This window comes from Pyricularia pennisetigena, chromosome 1 (genome assembly GCF_004337985.1).
Source record: "Pyricularia pennisetigena strain Br36 chromosome 1, whole genome shotgun sequence".
In the NCBI taxonomy this organism is placed as follows: Eukaryota; Fungi; Ascomycota; class Sordariomycetes; order Magnaporthales; family Pyriculariaceae; genus Pyricularia; species Pyricularia pennisetigena.
The window spans coordinates 3,818,011-3,833,640 of NC_043740.1; the positions used below are offsets into that span (position 1 = coordinate 3,818,011).

Here is a 15,630-nt window from a genome sequence, read left to right on the forward strand (position 1 = left end):
AGGGTTACCTTGCATTCATGCATATATATCACGTTTTCTAAACTGTCTTCTTAGTTTCGGGTGGGAATCTTCCTTCCTTCTGTAATATTTTGCTTTCTAGCGAGGTATCCGCGTGGATCAATGCAGGTTGCTGGCTTTTTCCACCTTGCGAGATTCCATCGCTCTTTTTGTACTTAGTGTCGATTGTGTATGCTTTGGGTGAAGGAGGAGTAAACATGGGCGGGGAAAATGAGCGAATCAAGCTACCTTTTAAGGTAACAGTTGCTCCAGTGCATCTTTGGGGAAGACATGCTTTGTTCCGAGTGCTGCCGACGAGGGTAACGACACGCTTCAAATCATCACAATAACTTAATTTCCGGGCTCGACATGATCAGCAGCACATCATCTTTATTCTAGCGTTTTAGTACACTTTGTTAACACGGGGGTCCCGCATGGTCAGGGGTTTTTAAGCGCATGCATTTGTTACAAAGGGAAGAAAACTATGGCGGCTTTTGCAGGGGAAAAACAAAAGACTTGACAAAAGTATTCTCTTTCCCTCTTTCCCTCCACTCGTCCTTCTATATCTCTTTTTACATGTCCGCAGAGGCGGTGGCACCAGTGATAATCTCGACCAGCTCGCCAGTAATGACGGCTTGACGGGTGCGGTTGAAGAGAATCTGGTACTTGGTGATCATCTCACCGGCGTTCTTGGAGGCGTTCTATACGGATTAAGGAAGGGTAAGTTAGATGAAGCTGTTGGATCAAAGTTTTCCATACTATGCTCGAGCTCGAGCTTGACAATGAGGTCGCTCAGCACCAAGGGAATACGTACGTCCATAGCGTTGCGACGGGCAGACTGCTCGCAGGCGTGGCCCTCGGCCAGAGCCCAGTAGAGGGAGTTGGCCAGGGCGTACTCGCGGAGGTTAGGCAGGATGCCCTCCTCAACCTCGAAAGCGGAGAAGTTGGCTACATGTATATGGTCGTTAGACGTCAGTCACCACATCTCATATCCTCCGCAGCCAACGTCAGAAGGAACAGTTCAATTTCTTACGCGAAGCAGCGATAGCCTCCTCGGAGAAAGCCTCGATCGGGGTGGCCTCGTAGCTCTGAGCGTTGATGAACTTGTTGTACAGGATCTTGATGCTCGAGTAGTCGCCGGGCAGACGAACGATTTGGTCGGCGATGGCGGAGGCTTCGGCAAAGGTGGGGATGTCCTTGCCAACACCGGCGAAGCTGATCTGGATATCCTTGGCGTTGGTACGGCTCAGCTGGGCCTTGCACTTCTCGCCGACGATGACCAGGTCGAAGGTGCCGGGCTTCTCGGCGGACAGCTTGCGGACGTAACGAGACAGACCAGAGTGAATACCACCGCAGAGACCCTTGTCGGAGCTGCAGATGACGTAGAGCTCCTTCTTGCCCTCACCCTCGAGGGGCTTGGTCTCGGCCGACTCGAAGACGGCGTTGGAGGTCTGGCCGTAGCTGCGGCTGTCCGTCATGGCGCGCTGGGCGCGGTTGAGCTTGGTCGAGGCGACAATCTTCATCGTCTTGGTGATCTTCTCGATGTTCTTGATGGACTTGAGGCGACCCTCAATCTCACGCAGCGTGGCGTAGTTGGCGGCATTCTGGGGTGTTGCGACGACTCTGCAAGGTGGTGAAGGCAAACAAAGGTCAGTCAATACTGATCATGTCTCCAGTGTCTTTTTTTTTTTTTTTTTTTTTTTTTTTTTTTTTTTCATCCCTTCGCAACTCCCCCACCACAAAATCCTAATCATCATGCCCCCTTCATTGAGCTTTAGAGCTCGCGTATCGCCTGAATTGGCCTCGCATCGGTTTGCAGCCGTCCCGGTAGCTCGTCGCGACTTACCGAGAAGGAACCGAAGCTCCAGCTCTCAGAGCTGGTCTGGCAGCCCTTGACAGCATTGTGACGGTATTAAGATGACGCGAAGGGTCTGGAATATAAGAAATCGAGCCTCTGCCAACGGTGGCTCAATTCGCCGTGTCGATTAAGAGCCAATTGACCGGTTTCAGGATCAATTCAAACGGCAAGTGGAGGTATGAACGTCGACGGTAGGCTTTTTGCTGGACTGTCGTTGGAAAGTCCAATCCCGTTCCGTTGTTCCCCGGCAAACTCCTCATGCTAGTCACGTGACTAGACATGTGGTTTGATCCCGAGCGACTTGGCAAAATTCCGTGCACGTTCCAGTCCAATTGATCAGTAAGGTCCACACCGGGCCAATGTGGCTTACCTACCCGGGAAGCTACATACCTAATTACTTGCTACCTAGCCTTGTTAGTTACCAGGGAGCGACTACTGTGTCTAATGGCTTAAACGCCTTTGCATTACATAATACATTGAAACCCTTCAATTACCTGACGAGTAGCATAAAAGTCAAGTCGCAAGCCAAGCCAGTCAGTTGTTCAGTCTCAGTCAGCTCAGTCAGATTCCTTCCATCTGCATCTGCCTTTCCTCCTTTTCTTCCTCGGCCCACTTAACCGACCCGCCCAACTTAGAAGTTCATGACGCGAGAAGGCGCGGCAACCCAGTCTCCAGGCAGTGCAATCTTTTGTTTTGCACTTGTTGTGTTTTTTCTTAAACCTTTTTTTTTTCTCCTGTCTCCATGATTTTCACTTGCTTCCAAGTCCAATCAGCCTCCAAAGCTCGGGCCTTTTGATTCGATCGCGCCCCACACTCGCTGACTCTGTCAAATCCGAAGCTGCTTTGCTGCCTTTGCCTTGCCTTACCTAACTTTAGTCGGGAAAGATCGTGCACGGTGTCAGCTAAGCCTAAGCCAACCAGGGACAAGAAAACGAAGTGAGAGGGTGCTTTGCTCTTAGAATCGTGAATCTTCACCCGCGCCAAACTCGCTCAAAATTCCTCCAAGACACGTTCTCTCTTTGGTCTAGACCCGCGTTCGCCCACTTCAACCTCACCTACCTCTCCTTCGCCTTAATTCTCTTTTTTTGCCCTTCCCTTACCCACGGTCTTTTCGCTTTTTGTCATGCACTCAATTTTGCTCATGGCTTTTCCTGAATTTGGCTTGTGACAGAGCGTCCACTTTTCGTTTCCTGTCTTCCGACCAAAAGTTGATCCTTACAAACTTCTCAACAACTAGTTTGCGGTCGTCGCAAGCTATCTTGCCCATCATTGTCGCCTTGACACGCTCCCTGGTTCACACATTACTGAGGAATCCCGCTCCTCTGCACATCATCCTACGCATACAGGGACGAACACGAGCACCATTGGCACTATCGCAACGTTTTATCAACGCACCCGCTGTTGCGATGGCTTCGAGCTCGGATGATGACTTGCCCATGTCGCGAACGAACGGCAAAGGTAAGGTTGCCTACCTTGTCAATTTTTCTTGACATATTCCAGGTTTAAGATAAAGATGCTCAGTTTTTTTTTTTTTTTTTTTTTTTTTTTTTTGTGTTTTGTCCTACTTTGATGGATGATTCTTCATGCAGAGGCGGGAGAGCGGCAATTCTGTCCAAAGTCGTGGATCTCACTTCTTACTTGCAGCTCGGTTGAAGGGCAAAATGAAGGATGCAACTCCCGTCATATTTGACTGCGGCCTGAAAACCCGCGAGCTGTATCATAGCTTGACGTGCCGACTAACTCGATGTTTGCTTTAGTTTCGTCTTCCAAGATCTCGAAAGCAGACGATATGGCTTTAGACAAGGCATACCCCAACAAGAGCAATGCACCTGCGCCAGTCTCGATTCGAAATGGACCGATTCGCGACGATGATGCTATGGACGTCGATGCCCCAAATGGACAAGCTAAGCGCAAATCGCGTTCTTCCATAGGCAAGCCAGCATACAAGGAAGAGAGCGACGATAGTGATGACGATGGCGCTCCTTTGGCCAAACGCCGAAAGTCGACACACCGCGTACCGGTGGACAGCGACGATGAACCGATGAGCAATCGAAAAGGAAAGCTCCCTCCTTCAGTTCACGAAACTGCTGGTTTATCATCAGATGATGAACCATTGACAGTGAAGTTGGCCAAACAAAAAGGCGCCATTGAGAAGAAGGCCGCCACGGAGGCAAAGGCAATCAGAGCAAGCGAGGCAAGGAGGAAGTCTGCCGTCAAGCACGAAGTTGACTCTGACGACGAGCCACTCTCAAAAACCAAGGCCAAGCCGGCTGCTAAACGACAATCCAACGGCACCGCTAAGAAGGCGAATGGCAAGGCCAAGTTCGAGTCAGATTCCGACGAGCCACTATCAAAGTCGAAGAAGCCTGCTGCCAAAGCCACACCTGCAAAGGGCAAAGTTGCCGCAGCGAAAAAGAGCAACGTCAAACAAGCAAGTGAGGAGGTGGAGGGTGATGAAGAGGAAGAGGAGGAATATCGCTGGTGGGATGCACCCAAGAAGGAGGACGACAGCATTAAGTGGACTACCCTGGAGCATAACGGCGTCTTGTTTCCGCCTGAATACGAACCGCTACCAAAGGATGTCAAGCTTTATTACAACGGCATCCCACTGCAGCTGCATCCGGAAGCGGAGGAGGTCGCCACTTTCTTCGGCTCGATGCTCCATTCGACGCAAAATGTGGAAAACCCCATCTTCATCAAGAATTTCTTCAATGGCTTCAAGGACAAACTGAAGAAGACTGGAGGCGCCAAGGACAAGAATGGCAACAAAGTTGACATCAAGGAGTTTGAAAAACTCGACTTCAAGCCCATATTCCAGCACTTTCAGGCACTAAGTGAAGCGAAAAAGGCACGAAGCAAGGAGGAAAAGAAGGCCGAAAAAGAGGCACGAGACAAGATGGAGGAGCCTTACAAGTTCTGCAAGTGGGATGGACGGAAAGAGAAAGTGGGCAACTTCAGGGTTGAGCCTCCTGCGCTCTTCCGCGGCCGTGGCGAGCATCCAAAGACTGGCACAATCAAGGAACGAGTCCCTCCAGAGGCGGTGACAATAAATATCGGGAAAGACGCAAAGGTGCCTGAACCGCCTGCAGGCCACAAATGGAAAGCTGTTCAGCACGATAACAAGGCAACTTGGCTGGCGATGTGGCAGGAGAACGTCAACGGCAACTACAAGTACGTCATGCTTGCCGCTAACAGCGCCGTCAAGGGACAGGCCGACTTCAAGAAGTTTGAGAAGGCGAGGGAGCTCAAGAAGCATATTGACCGCATCCGCGCTGACTACACTCGAGATTTGAGGAGCGAGATCATGGCCGATCGCCAGAGGGCCACAGCCATGTACTTCATTGACAAGCTCGCTCTGAGAGCTGGAAACGAGAAGGATACCGAGAACGAGGCCGAGACAGTTGGTTGCTGCTCACTGAAGGTTGAAAACGTAACGCTGCAGCCCCCCAACAAGGTCTTCCTTGATTTCTTGGGTAAAGACAGTATCCGCTTCGAACAAGAGGTTGAAGTAGACGCTCAGGTGTTCAAGAACCTGAAAATGTTCAAGAAGGCTCCCAAGGTGGAAGGCGACGATATATTCGATCGGCTTACGGTAAGCTTTCCCAGCCAGAGCCGTATTTGCAGAAATCGTGTCTAACTGCTTTGCAGACTTCCCAACTCAACAAGCATTTGTCAAGCTACATGCCGGGATTGACTGCCAAGGTCTTCCGTACCTACAATGCTTCGTACACTATGTCAACGCTCCTTCAGAAGCTTCATAGCAAGAAGAACATTAGCGATGCGGAAAAGGTCAAGATTTATAACGACTGCAATCGTCAAGTCGCCATCCTGTGTAACCACAAGCGCAGCGTCGGTGCCAGCCATGACGCCCAAATGAAGAAGCTAGGCGACCGCATCCTTGGACTCAAGTATCAGCAATGGCGCACTAAAATGATGATGCTTGACCTCGACCCGAAACTCAAGAAGAAGAAGGGTGCTCAATTCTTCGAGCGCATTCCCGAGCTTACTGACGAATGGGTGAAGGAGCATCAGGCCTTCCTGGTCGAGGAAAAGAGGGCAGCCATCACCAAAAAGTTCGAAAAGGACAATGAGAAGGCTGTCGCTAATGGCGAGAAGAAGATGCCCGAGAAGGAGCTGAAGGAGCGACTCAAGGCAGCCAGCGAGATGGATGCTATGTACAAGAAAGAAAACAAGACCAAGAAGGTTTTGGCCGAGGGCCGAGGAGTCACTGTAGAGAAGCTGGAGCAGCAAGTCAAGAAGCTCGACGAGCGCATCCGGACCATGGAACTCCAGGCGGCCGACCGTGACGGCAACAAGGAGGTCGCTCTTGGCACTTCCAAGATTGTGAGTGAACATCCTGAAAGCTATGTGTGTTGTGTCCCAATAATTACTAACCATGATACTCATAAAGAACTACATTGATCCTCGCCTTACTGTTGTCTTTTGCAACAAGATGAATGTTCCCATTGAAAAGTTCTTCTCTAAAACATTACGGGAGAAGTTCAACTGGGCGATTCAATCCGTTGGCGAAGACGACGAGTGGGAGTTCTAAGTCGCTTGTCGCCGCTTCCTTTTCGTCTGCTCTACCTTTGAGAAATGGGTGCATATGACGCCCTCAGCGAACAAACCGCTTGCTAAAATCAACCCTTGTGTCATATGTATATAGACCTCTGCGCATTCGCTTCAGCAGACTCCCTGGTTCATCTTCCAAAAGCAATTTATTCTGAGCAATCACTCTTGGAGCACCCACTCCTCGTCACATATACAGCAATCTGGTGCGAGAGACCCGAGGACTGTCGTTAAGGCGGTTTGGCTTCGTCAGCGCTGATTTTTCCTTCTGCGCGATTATTCCGGGCTGTAGAGGATGCAGTTTGTTACCGAGAGACTTGATTGGTCAACATGACCCAGCACGGGAGCAATTGGTCGTGGTATTTGCCATTAATTCACACAGGTAGACCACTCTACAGCGGTCAACTCTAGACGAGAACAAGAATAAAACAAGTTAAATCTGTGCAGAACTGGTTTATATCAAGAGAATTGGGGTAGACATATGTCCGCCCATTTGCGACTTAATGCTGGGTGGTTCTCTTCCCATCCCATCGACCGTCTAGGCATCCGTTGGAGCTGGTGGTGACAAGACGAGTATTTTCCGGGTGAGGATAAACGGGATCCAGGGAACGCTGCTATGTGAAAGAAAAACGATGATATATATGCTTGCTGCCATTAATCGTGTTATATCGTGATGAAAATCCTCAAGGTTCATGAGAACCTCATGCCGAGGAAAAAAAACAGAGTCTACATAGAGACTAAAGCATGGTGCTGACACAAGCCCGCTGTAGATGCAGTCTAAACCCACCGGTCCCCGCCGATGCAAACGCCCGAGATGATGCATATCGTGAAAAAACTTACAACGGCATAAATCCCAATTCATGCCAAAACAAAAACCAAAAAAAAAAAGGACAAATCTCATGGGGGCACATTTGTTTACAACATCAGGGCACCCAAGATAAGAGAAATAGCAAGCGGGCACAGTGCCAACATCACGCTAGGGCCTGTGGGACATGGTGGTCAGCATATCGTTCGGTTTCCAGTGTCAAACGATGAGACTTTGAGTGGGAACAAAGTTTGAAGTTGAGGGGAGGGAAAAAAAAAAACTCACGAATGAGTACTGCATTGCCTATTGGCACGATCTTTCCATTGGGCCTCATAATCCAGCCGTCTGGGAGAGCACCAGTGACACGAGGGGCAGGGCTGGCGTTGGCGCCGATGCCGGCGGGGACGCCGGGAGACAGCGAGCTCGAGGCGAGGGCGGTGGCGGTGATGGTGGGGCTGCCGACCTTGCCGGCGTTGCCGTTGACGGCGCCATCGACGGCCTGGATGCTTTTCCAGGAGCCGCTCGAATCGCCGTACTTATACTGCTTGCCGGTCGAGTAGTCTGCCACCATGACGGACTTGACCTTCATTGAAAAGGGCCCCTTGCTGTAGTCGGTGGGGCCGCGGGCCCAGTCGATGGTACCCTTGGGCAGGGACGGGTCGCCGCCGGACCAGGCGCCAAACTTGATCTGCATCGGGGTCTGGGGGTACTGGTTGGGCTCGGCCTCAGAGGCGCGCAGGGTGCGGACGGCGGTGCCGTCGATGAGCCAGATGATGCGCTCCTCGGTCCAGTCGATGACGTACTTGTGGAAGTCGTCCTGGTTGCCCTTGTTGGCGTGGAACTGGCCGCGGTTGTAGCTGGTGGTGAGACCCTTGCCGAAGTAGTTGGACTGTACCTCGCTGTCATCGGCGCCCAGCCACTCGTAGTCGATCTCGTCAAGCGTGTCCGACTGCAGGACCAACGTGCTGACGATGCCCTTGCCGGGCGCGGCCTTCATGACGATCTCGACGCGCCCAAACATAATGTAGAACTGGCTGATGAGCTGCGGGCTGTCGCCGCCCTTGGAGACAGTGAAGGTTACGCCGTCGCTGCCGTAGGTCGGGTTGCCGCCGCTCGGGGCGAACGAGTTGACGGAACCCTTGGTGAAATCAACGTTGATGGTCATGCCCAGGGCGGGGTTGGCAGGACATGTTGCTGTTTGGTTTGTATAGTTTAGTAAAGTGATAGCCCAACATGTGAGATCGGTAAAAAAAAAAAAAAAAAAAAAAAAAAAAAAAAAAAAGGCGTGGTTATGCTGAGCTGAGCTGAAAGCAGGGATGGGTGAACTCACTTGTATGCAAGGGATTGCAGGACGACCATGTCTGGGAGAGTACCAGTCCGCTAAGGGACACCACTGCCAGTACTGCCGTTCTTAACCTCAAGATCATTGTGAAGGTATGTTGGTTTGGTTTTTTTTGTATATCCTCTCCTCAGGTTCGTTCTCGACTACAAGCACCCTCACAATACACCCACTCACTCCTCGGGTTGCACTTCTGTGCTTATTAAACAAAAACACCCAAACAGAGTAAGAGATTGGTGAGAGGTTTGATCCGGAGACTGGTTGAAATTAAACGAATAGTCTTATTTGGTGTTATTGGCGATATATTGTCTTTGCGATTGGAGATGACTTGATGGCTTGTTCCCCAAGTACAAATGCAAATGTAGATAGATAACCGGAAGTGTGGATAAGAATGGCAGAGTAGAACAATTCTGATGCCTTTGAAGAGCGTTCGATAACATGGAAATACCCTAGAGTGGCGTTGGTTTTGGTAAAGAATCCACAAACGTGCGTCCCAACCTCCAGATAAAAAAATATGATACATAAAAATATATAGTGAATACGAGTTTTATACCCATGTCCAAGCCATTCCCGCGTCATCACTCAAAAGACAAGACTTGCCAACAGCGCAGCAGGTTTCTTACTGAGTTGGCATTAGGGATTCCCGCTTTGTTTATTTTTGAGGAGGTTGGGAGCAATAAACAAAGCGTGACGATTGGCAAGCTCGCCCACAGGGGCCAAAGTGGCTAGGGTCAGAGTATTCCAGGGGTATTATTGGTAAAAAGGCGGTGCCGATCCCTCAAAAAATACCCCACTCCTGCTTTTCGGTGGCTGGACGGTTTCGCGGCTTGCAACTTCCGCCTCGGACATGGAGAAAGAAAGATTTCCAGAGAAGGAAGCTTGGAAACTCGCCAACGCGGCTTGGGGAAGGCGAGCAATGGTGACGACAAGCGCCTGTCCACTACCCGAAAGACAAAGGACGGGAAAATTCCTTGTTCGATTTTTTAAACCTTGTGGCGGCCGGGACGCTCGAATGTAGCAACAAAAAAAAAAAAAAAAAAAAAATTATGTCCGGCCTGGTTGGGCACCGGGCAACGGGTATCCTTTTGGGGTCGTCAAACAAATAAAAATGTCTTGGTTGGCTAATCAATAACTTCCCGAGCTCAGCTTGCCTAGTTACAAAAACCCAACCAACCCAACCCCCACCGCCTTGACACTATTAGGCTCTGGGCGCCAATGTCCAGGGCGATCAATTCGGTTGTTGCTTTTCTACGCAGCGGGTGAGGGCAACGCGATCCCGATCCCAGGGGCTCGGCGCGAGGTAGGCCTGCCGCTCAGCCTTTGAGCAGCGTTGCTTTTTTACACATGCATCCATGCCCAACCAACTCTGCTCTGTCCAGCATTCAGGCAACTGAGCAACTATGCTCCCGGGTTTGGCCTAACCCGAGCGACTCGGATTGAATTGCAAACCACTCCAGGCACCGACCGCCTGACTTGTTTTCTCCGTGTCATGTATAAGGGATCTGTTGGAAGCTTGCGACTCGATGGGCGAGGCGAGCGCACACAATTCCACATTGTGTAATGGTTTACTTGACCAGCCTTTCCCCTTAGCAACGCCTGCCCCCCGAACTGGCTCGCCCTTTCATCGCTATCTGTCTGTTCGCAGCTTTGTGCCGTTCTGAACGGTCAAGAAAATGCCGGTCGGTCAGGGCACTTGGACGACCAAGCGTATGGGCGATCCCGCCACCTCAATCAATTCAACCGGCGCCCGGCTGCCTCTTCTCACAGGCTGGATCAGGTCTTTGCCATGTTGGACAATGATCACTGCTGCATTCCTCCTGATGATGGATCAGGGGAATGCTGTTTACAGTAAAAATGCGTAAGTAGAAACAGTCTCCTCTAATGGGATAACCTCTCTGGGATGACTCTGCATTCACATGGCTAGGAGCCGCTGACCGCAAGCGTTGGAGGACAGCACCATTGCAATTTTTATAATTGCGGCGGCGATGTTCCATCTGGTTCACATTGGGACGCTCCTGCGGTATGTCTGTCTCGTTGAGACGTGAATCTTTTTTCCAGCCTCGCTGCTAATGTGCCTCGGGCAAAAGCCACGGACTGCATGCTATCCCAGTAGTTATTATACTAACCAGCAGCGTGTTCTTGTTTCAACGGGAAAATCTGCGAGCATCGTCTGCTTCGCTGGTACCGATGCTGGTCGTGCTTCTTGATCTGGCCGTGCTCACTGTTCCAGAGCTGCACCAGGGAACCCGCCGGACCATGGCGGTGGGGGAATCAGAGGCCCTGACTCCCTCCGCCCAACCCCTACAAATCAAATCCGATTTTCTCCTTGGGTCTTCATCATTGGTCTTCGGGATGGCAGGACCATCGTCCCGTTGTTCCACCTACTCTACAAGCATGGAATCCATCAGCCTCGATGAGTGTACACTGTCCAGGGCCCGGGCAGAGTGGGACTTTGAAACCAGATCTTTTTTCCAGGACCAAAATAGCATCAGTGCGGATGATGAAGGGAAACCTCATCGCCCAGCTTGGGCCTGCTTGATTGGAAGTCTCACCGAGACCATGGCCAGTACTCCTTCTGGGGCCGAAACTGACAAGGCTGGGCTGTTGAGGGCTGATTTGGACTCTTGGGACCAATGGAACTCCGACTGGACGAGTACCTGGTGAGCACACAGACGTTTAAAAGGCATCCTGCACGTTCCGCTTTGCCATTTGGATTGGTTTTGGAGGCGCCGTCCTCGGCCCTGCCTTCTTCCGTGTGGGTGACATTATATCCAAGCTGGTGAATGAAGCCCCAGTAGGTGGACAGGCAACCCATGGGTGCTTGAGAAGCTCTTTGTTTATGGTTCCTGGTTGGCTTGATCAGTAGCGGGCAGATCAGTCGCTGACTTCTGGCGATGTCAGAGCACATCCAAAATCTCCGGAAGATCCGGGATAATGATGAGTTATAACGGACCCCATAATCTTTTGGCCAGGTTTCTTCCTCGCAAATACCTAGACAGCCGGCAACCTCAAAGATTACGCGTATGCCCTGGCCTTGGAGATGTCTGTCGCGAGTGCGAGACTGGAGATAAGATCAAGCCATCGTTACGATACATACCAGCGAATTTCACCTGAAGACCAGTAACTTAAACTGCACGGATATTAACTGACTATATGTAAGGTCCCCAGATACCGGTCGATAAAGAGATTCGTGTGTTGAGAGGGGAGTGCTATCAAGACGGGACGGTTGGTTGCTCAACTTTACCAGGATACGATTGATGATTTGACGGGAAACTAGGGAGGGGAGTTTGGATCTTTGGCTACAGAAGATGCTTTTGTGAGACACTATACCATCTGCTTGAAGCTGACATATTTCGCGACTTTGGGGAATGATTTGTGATTTATTCTACATTCCTACACTTATATATACCTATGCTGGCTTCGTGTCAAGGCTGTCAACCGACGCAACTACTTGACTCGGGATGCTTACCTCGGTATGTCGGACGCAGCCAACGCACCTCTTGTCCCTGCACAAGCTCGGATGATTTTCAGGACACGAAGCTATGAATGAGCTGCTTGTTCATCCCAACGGACGGGTGCGTGGTACTTGTTGTGCAACAACGTAGAACCTTGTCTCGAATTAGGCTGTGGGATAGTGCTGGTCGCAGACAGACTCGGGTTTGCATGAGAGTCGGTATGTTTTAGATAATCATTCACAGTTGGCTGCTAGTCTAATCCTGTACCAGCAGCAATGCATTCCAAAAGTGGAAAATAATGGCCGTTGATTGGTTGATCAAGAATCCCACATTACCTAACAAGAATGCGCCAAGTCCCCAGATGACCGTCGCAGGGCGTGTTCGATCTTGGAACTAGACAAGGTGAGGCGGGGTAGCAAGGATAGTCACCTACTGTAAGACAAAGCTGTTCCTTAAAAAGGTATTGGGCATCTTAGCAATGTGTCAATCAAGCAATAGGTCACAGGGCGCTAAAAGCTGGAAGTTTCGGCGGGGTCGACAAGTGCCGAGATCACTGCGAGATGAGAGTGCGCGGCTAGTTACGGCATGACGGGTATGTCAACGCAATTGGGACCCTGGAAATGGGGTTCTGTATCATGTCATGTCGAGCAAAGGGCGTAGGACCCAGTGTGCAACGCAACAAACAAACGAGTCATTCCATGCCCGCCCTTTCCGAAATTGTCCCGCCGAACAAAACAAACCTTGTCCACCGCTCGAGCACCTGTGCTTTATGCCTTTACGTAGCTTGGCTTGCTCGTTTCTAGATTCTTCCTTTATTAGGAACGGAGCCGTGTTGTATCGTGACCTGAACCATCAACAAGTGATCTTTGAAACAATGGCTCTTCCTTATCATCGCATCACGCGATTCGGGTCTGTTCTAGTCTAATATCTATCAAGCCCGTCGGCCCATCATCCCAAGTTCAGCTCTATCTAGTCTCTTAGTCTCTTAGTCTCTGGTTCTAGCCGCGCTCTCTTTTTTTCTTTCTTTCTGTTTTTGGTTATTTGTTCAGTCAAACGCACCTGTCGCCAAACTCCCATCATCCATCGTCGTCATCATCATCACGCCTGTACTTACTTTGTTTCTACTGTCTTCTACAGCTCCTTCCTAGGACGAAACAGCAGAAGTCTGGACAAAATGAGCACTTCGACGCAGGTCAGGACCTCGTCCACAACCAAGATAATGTCTCCCACCATTCTGGCCATCGACGACTCTGCGGCCGCCGAGGCCCTTGGTCCCATTGGGTTGCCTGCCAAGCAGGTCCCCGAAAATCCAAACTCCGTAGCTTCGAGGGCACCCAAAGTGCAGCGTCCGCGACGCATCACATTCAAAGACATCGCCGACAAGAGGACCAGGGCCGGCAAGCTCGTCGCCCTCACGGCATCGGGCTCGGACAGCGAGATGTTCAAAGTTGCCGCCGCCGGCCAGAAGCCCCAGGCGAGGCGTTGGGACCATCTTCTCAGCCAGGAGTCGGCCAGCCGCAAGCCTTGCAGGCTCAAGCAGGCCGCCCTCAACCTGAAAAAGCCCGGCATTATTTCTCTCGGCGGCGGCCTGCCCTGCCCAGAAAACTTCCCCATCGAGTCCATCTCGATGCGCGTCCCCTCGGTCAGCGGTGGCTTCTCGGAAGCCGACACCCGCGCCCACGGTCAGGACGTCACCGTTGGCAAGTATGACGTCCAGGAACAGGCCGATGACCCCAACGGTGCCGTCTACGACCTCAGCATAGCGCTCAACTACAGCCAGGCCATTGGCTCGGCTCAAATGATGCGCTTCGTCACGGAGCACACGGAGCTCGTCAACAACCCGCCGTATGCCGACTGGCGCTGCGCAATGAGCATCGGCAGTACGGGCGCGCTGGAGATGGCCCTACGCATCTTTTGCGACAGGGCCAGGAACGACTCGATGCTGACCGAGGAGTTCAGCTTCTCGACGGCCGTTGAGACGGCCATGCCTCTAGGAGTCAAGGTCATTGGTGTCCCGGTCGACGGCGAGGGCCTGATTCCTGAGAAGATGGACGAGATTCTGAGGACCTGGAAGCCCGAAGAGAGGAAGGGAGCCGCCAAGCCGCACGTGCTATACACGGTCCCCTCGGGTCAGAACCCGACAGGTTCGACGCAGAGTGAGGAGAGGCGGCGGGCTCTTTACCAAGTCTGCCGCGAGCACGATGTCTACATAATCGAGGACGAACCGTACTACTATCTTCAAATGCCCCCTTACCGCGGCCGGGACACGAAGCAGCAGCAGCAGCAGCAACAGCAGGAGCAGTCCACCGACGCCGAAGAGACCCCTGAGCAGTTCCTGGAGAGCCTGGTTCCTTCGATCCTCAGCATGGACGTCGACGGCCGCGTCATGCGATTGGACTCATTCTCCAAGGTAGTCGTTCCGGGTTCTCGCATGGGCTGGGTCACGGCATCAGAGCAGATCATTGACCGCTTCATCCGGCACGGCGAGTCGTGCAACCAGGGGCCCAGCGGCATAGCGCAGGTGGTGCTGCACAAGTTGCTGGACGAGACCTGGGGTCATGAGGGCTACATTCGCTGGCTGATGAACGTACGTGCAGAGTACACGCGAAGACGAGACATCCTGCTGGCTGCGTGCGAGGACCATCTGCCGCGGGAGGTTGTCGACTGGGAGGTTCCCAAGACTGGCATGTTTGTGAGTGATTCCTTTTTTTTTCTTGGCCTCGGGAGGTTCCGTGAGTTTCACGTCTAAATGGCAAGTTCCCGCTAACACGGTCCCCGTACCCCTCCCCGCAGCACTGGCTCAAGGTTGACCATACCAAGCACCCACGTGCCTCGACTATGAGCATATCGGAGATGGAAGCGGAGATATTCAAAGACTGCATCGACAAGGGCGTCCTGGTGGCGGCCGGCTCCTGGTTCATGGCTGACCACGACGCAGAGCCGAGCGGACTCTTCTTCCGCGCCACGTTTGCAGCCGCTACCTCTGACAACATGATTGAAGCTACTCGAAGACTCGGTGACGCCATCCGGTCTAGCTTCCAGTTGAGCTGAAAGCCGTAGTTGAGGAAAGTGGTGAAGTTCACACGTCATTTTTTTTCTAACGTGTTTCTCATTTGCTTTCTTCATGCGAATATCGACCGCTGTGAAAGACTTTGTCCCAGAAGTTTCAAGAGGTCTACGGCTTGGCGGTGTCCTGGGGATTTTAATTTGTCCACTATTTGCATAGAGCCCTCGTTGCTGGAGGCTGGAAAAGAGAGGCGGCTTGAAATTAGAGTGACTATTTTACATTGACGATTTATTGATAATGAAGCCACAAATGTTTCCGTCAAGACCATGACCAGTGAGCAGGAAAAGTTTATGAGATGCAGTGGACTACATCTCGAGCAAGAGGTTCTTGTTCCCATTTCACTAATTTTCTTGGCACGAAATACCCTCACTTGGTCTGGCAAACCAAGGGTAGGGGGTTTGTTTCGAGCGACGGACCAACGCCCAACGCTGCAACGCACAGAGATAAGCCTCGTCACCTAGGAAGAAGCATCGAACCCAAAAATACCGATCGAGCGTATTGCATTGTTCTAGCAGCAAAGTCTTTGAGAAAAAAAAAAAC

General features: G+C 51.5%; 4 protein-coding genes across 4 annotated transcripts; 2 read left to right on the forward strand and 2 right to left on the reverse strand.

Moving 5' to 3' along the window:
* Positions 1–569: 569 nt before the first annotated feature.
* PpBr36_07689 (uncharacterized protein) lies at positions 570–1,899 on the reverse strand (the record flags this gene model as incomplete). Its single annotated transcript, XM_029894824.1, has 4 exons — positions 570–698; positions 812–945; positions 1,031–1,620; positions 1,844–1,899. The coding sequence occupies 4 exons, from the start codon at positions 1,897–1,899 to the stop codon at positions 570–572; spliced, it is 909 nt and encodes a 302-aa protein (XP_029748112.1).
* Positions 1,900–3,261: 1,362 nt separating this feature from the next.
* On the forward strand, positions 3,262–6,407 carry PpBr36_07690 (uncharacterized protein; the record flags this gene model as incomplete). Its single annotated transcript, XM_029894825.1, has 4 exons — positions 3,262–3,313; positions 3,613–5,447; positions 5,504–6,199; positions 6,267–6,407. 4 exons carry the CDS (start codon positions 3,262–3,264, stop codon positions 6,405–6,407), a joined length of 2,724 nt encoding a protein of 907 aa, XP_029748670.1.
* A 932-nt stretch (positions 6,408–7,339) lies between these two features.
* On the reverse strand, positions 7,340–8,656 carry PpBr36_07691 (uncharacterized protein; the record flags this gene model as incomplete). The annotated part of the gene is made up of 3 exons (XM_029894826.1): positions 7,340–7,407; positions 7,515–8,423; positions 8,560–8,656. The coding sequence occupies 3 exons, from the start codon at positions 8,654–8,656 to the stop codon at positions 7,340–7,342; spliced, it is 1,074 nt and encodes a 357-aa protein (XP_029748671.1).
* Positions 8,657–13,197: 4,541 nt separating this feature from the next.
* Positions 13,198–15,074, forward strand: PpBr36_07692 (uncharacterized protein; the record flags this gene model as incomplete). The annotated part of the gene is made up of 2 exons (XM_029894827.1): positions 13,198–14,715; positions 14,817–15,074. 2 exons carry the CDS (start codon positions 13,198–13,200, stop codon positions 15,072–15,074), a joined length of 1,776 nt encoding a protein of 591 aa, XP_029748668.1.
* Positions 15,075–15,630: the final 556 nt, after the last annotated feature.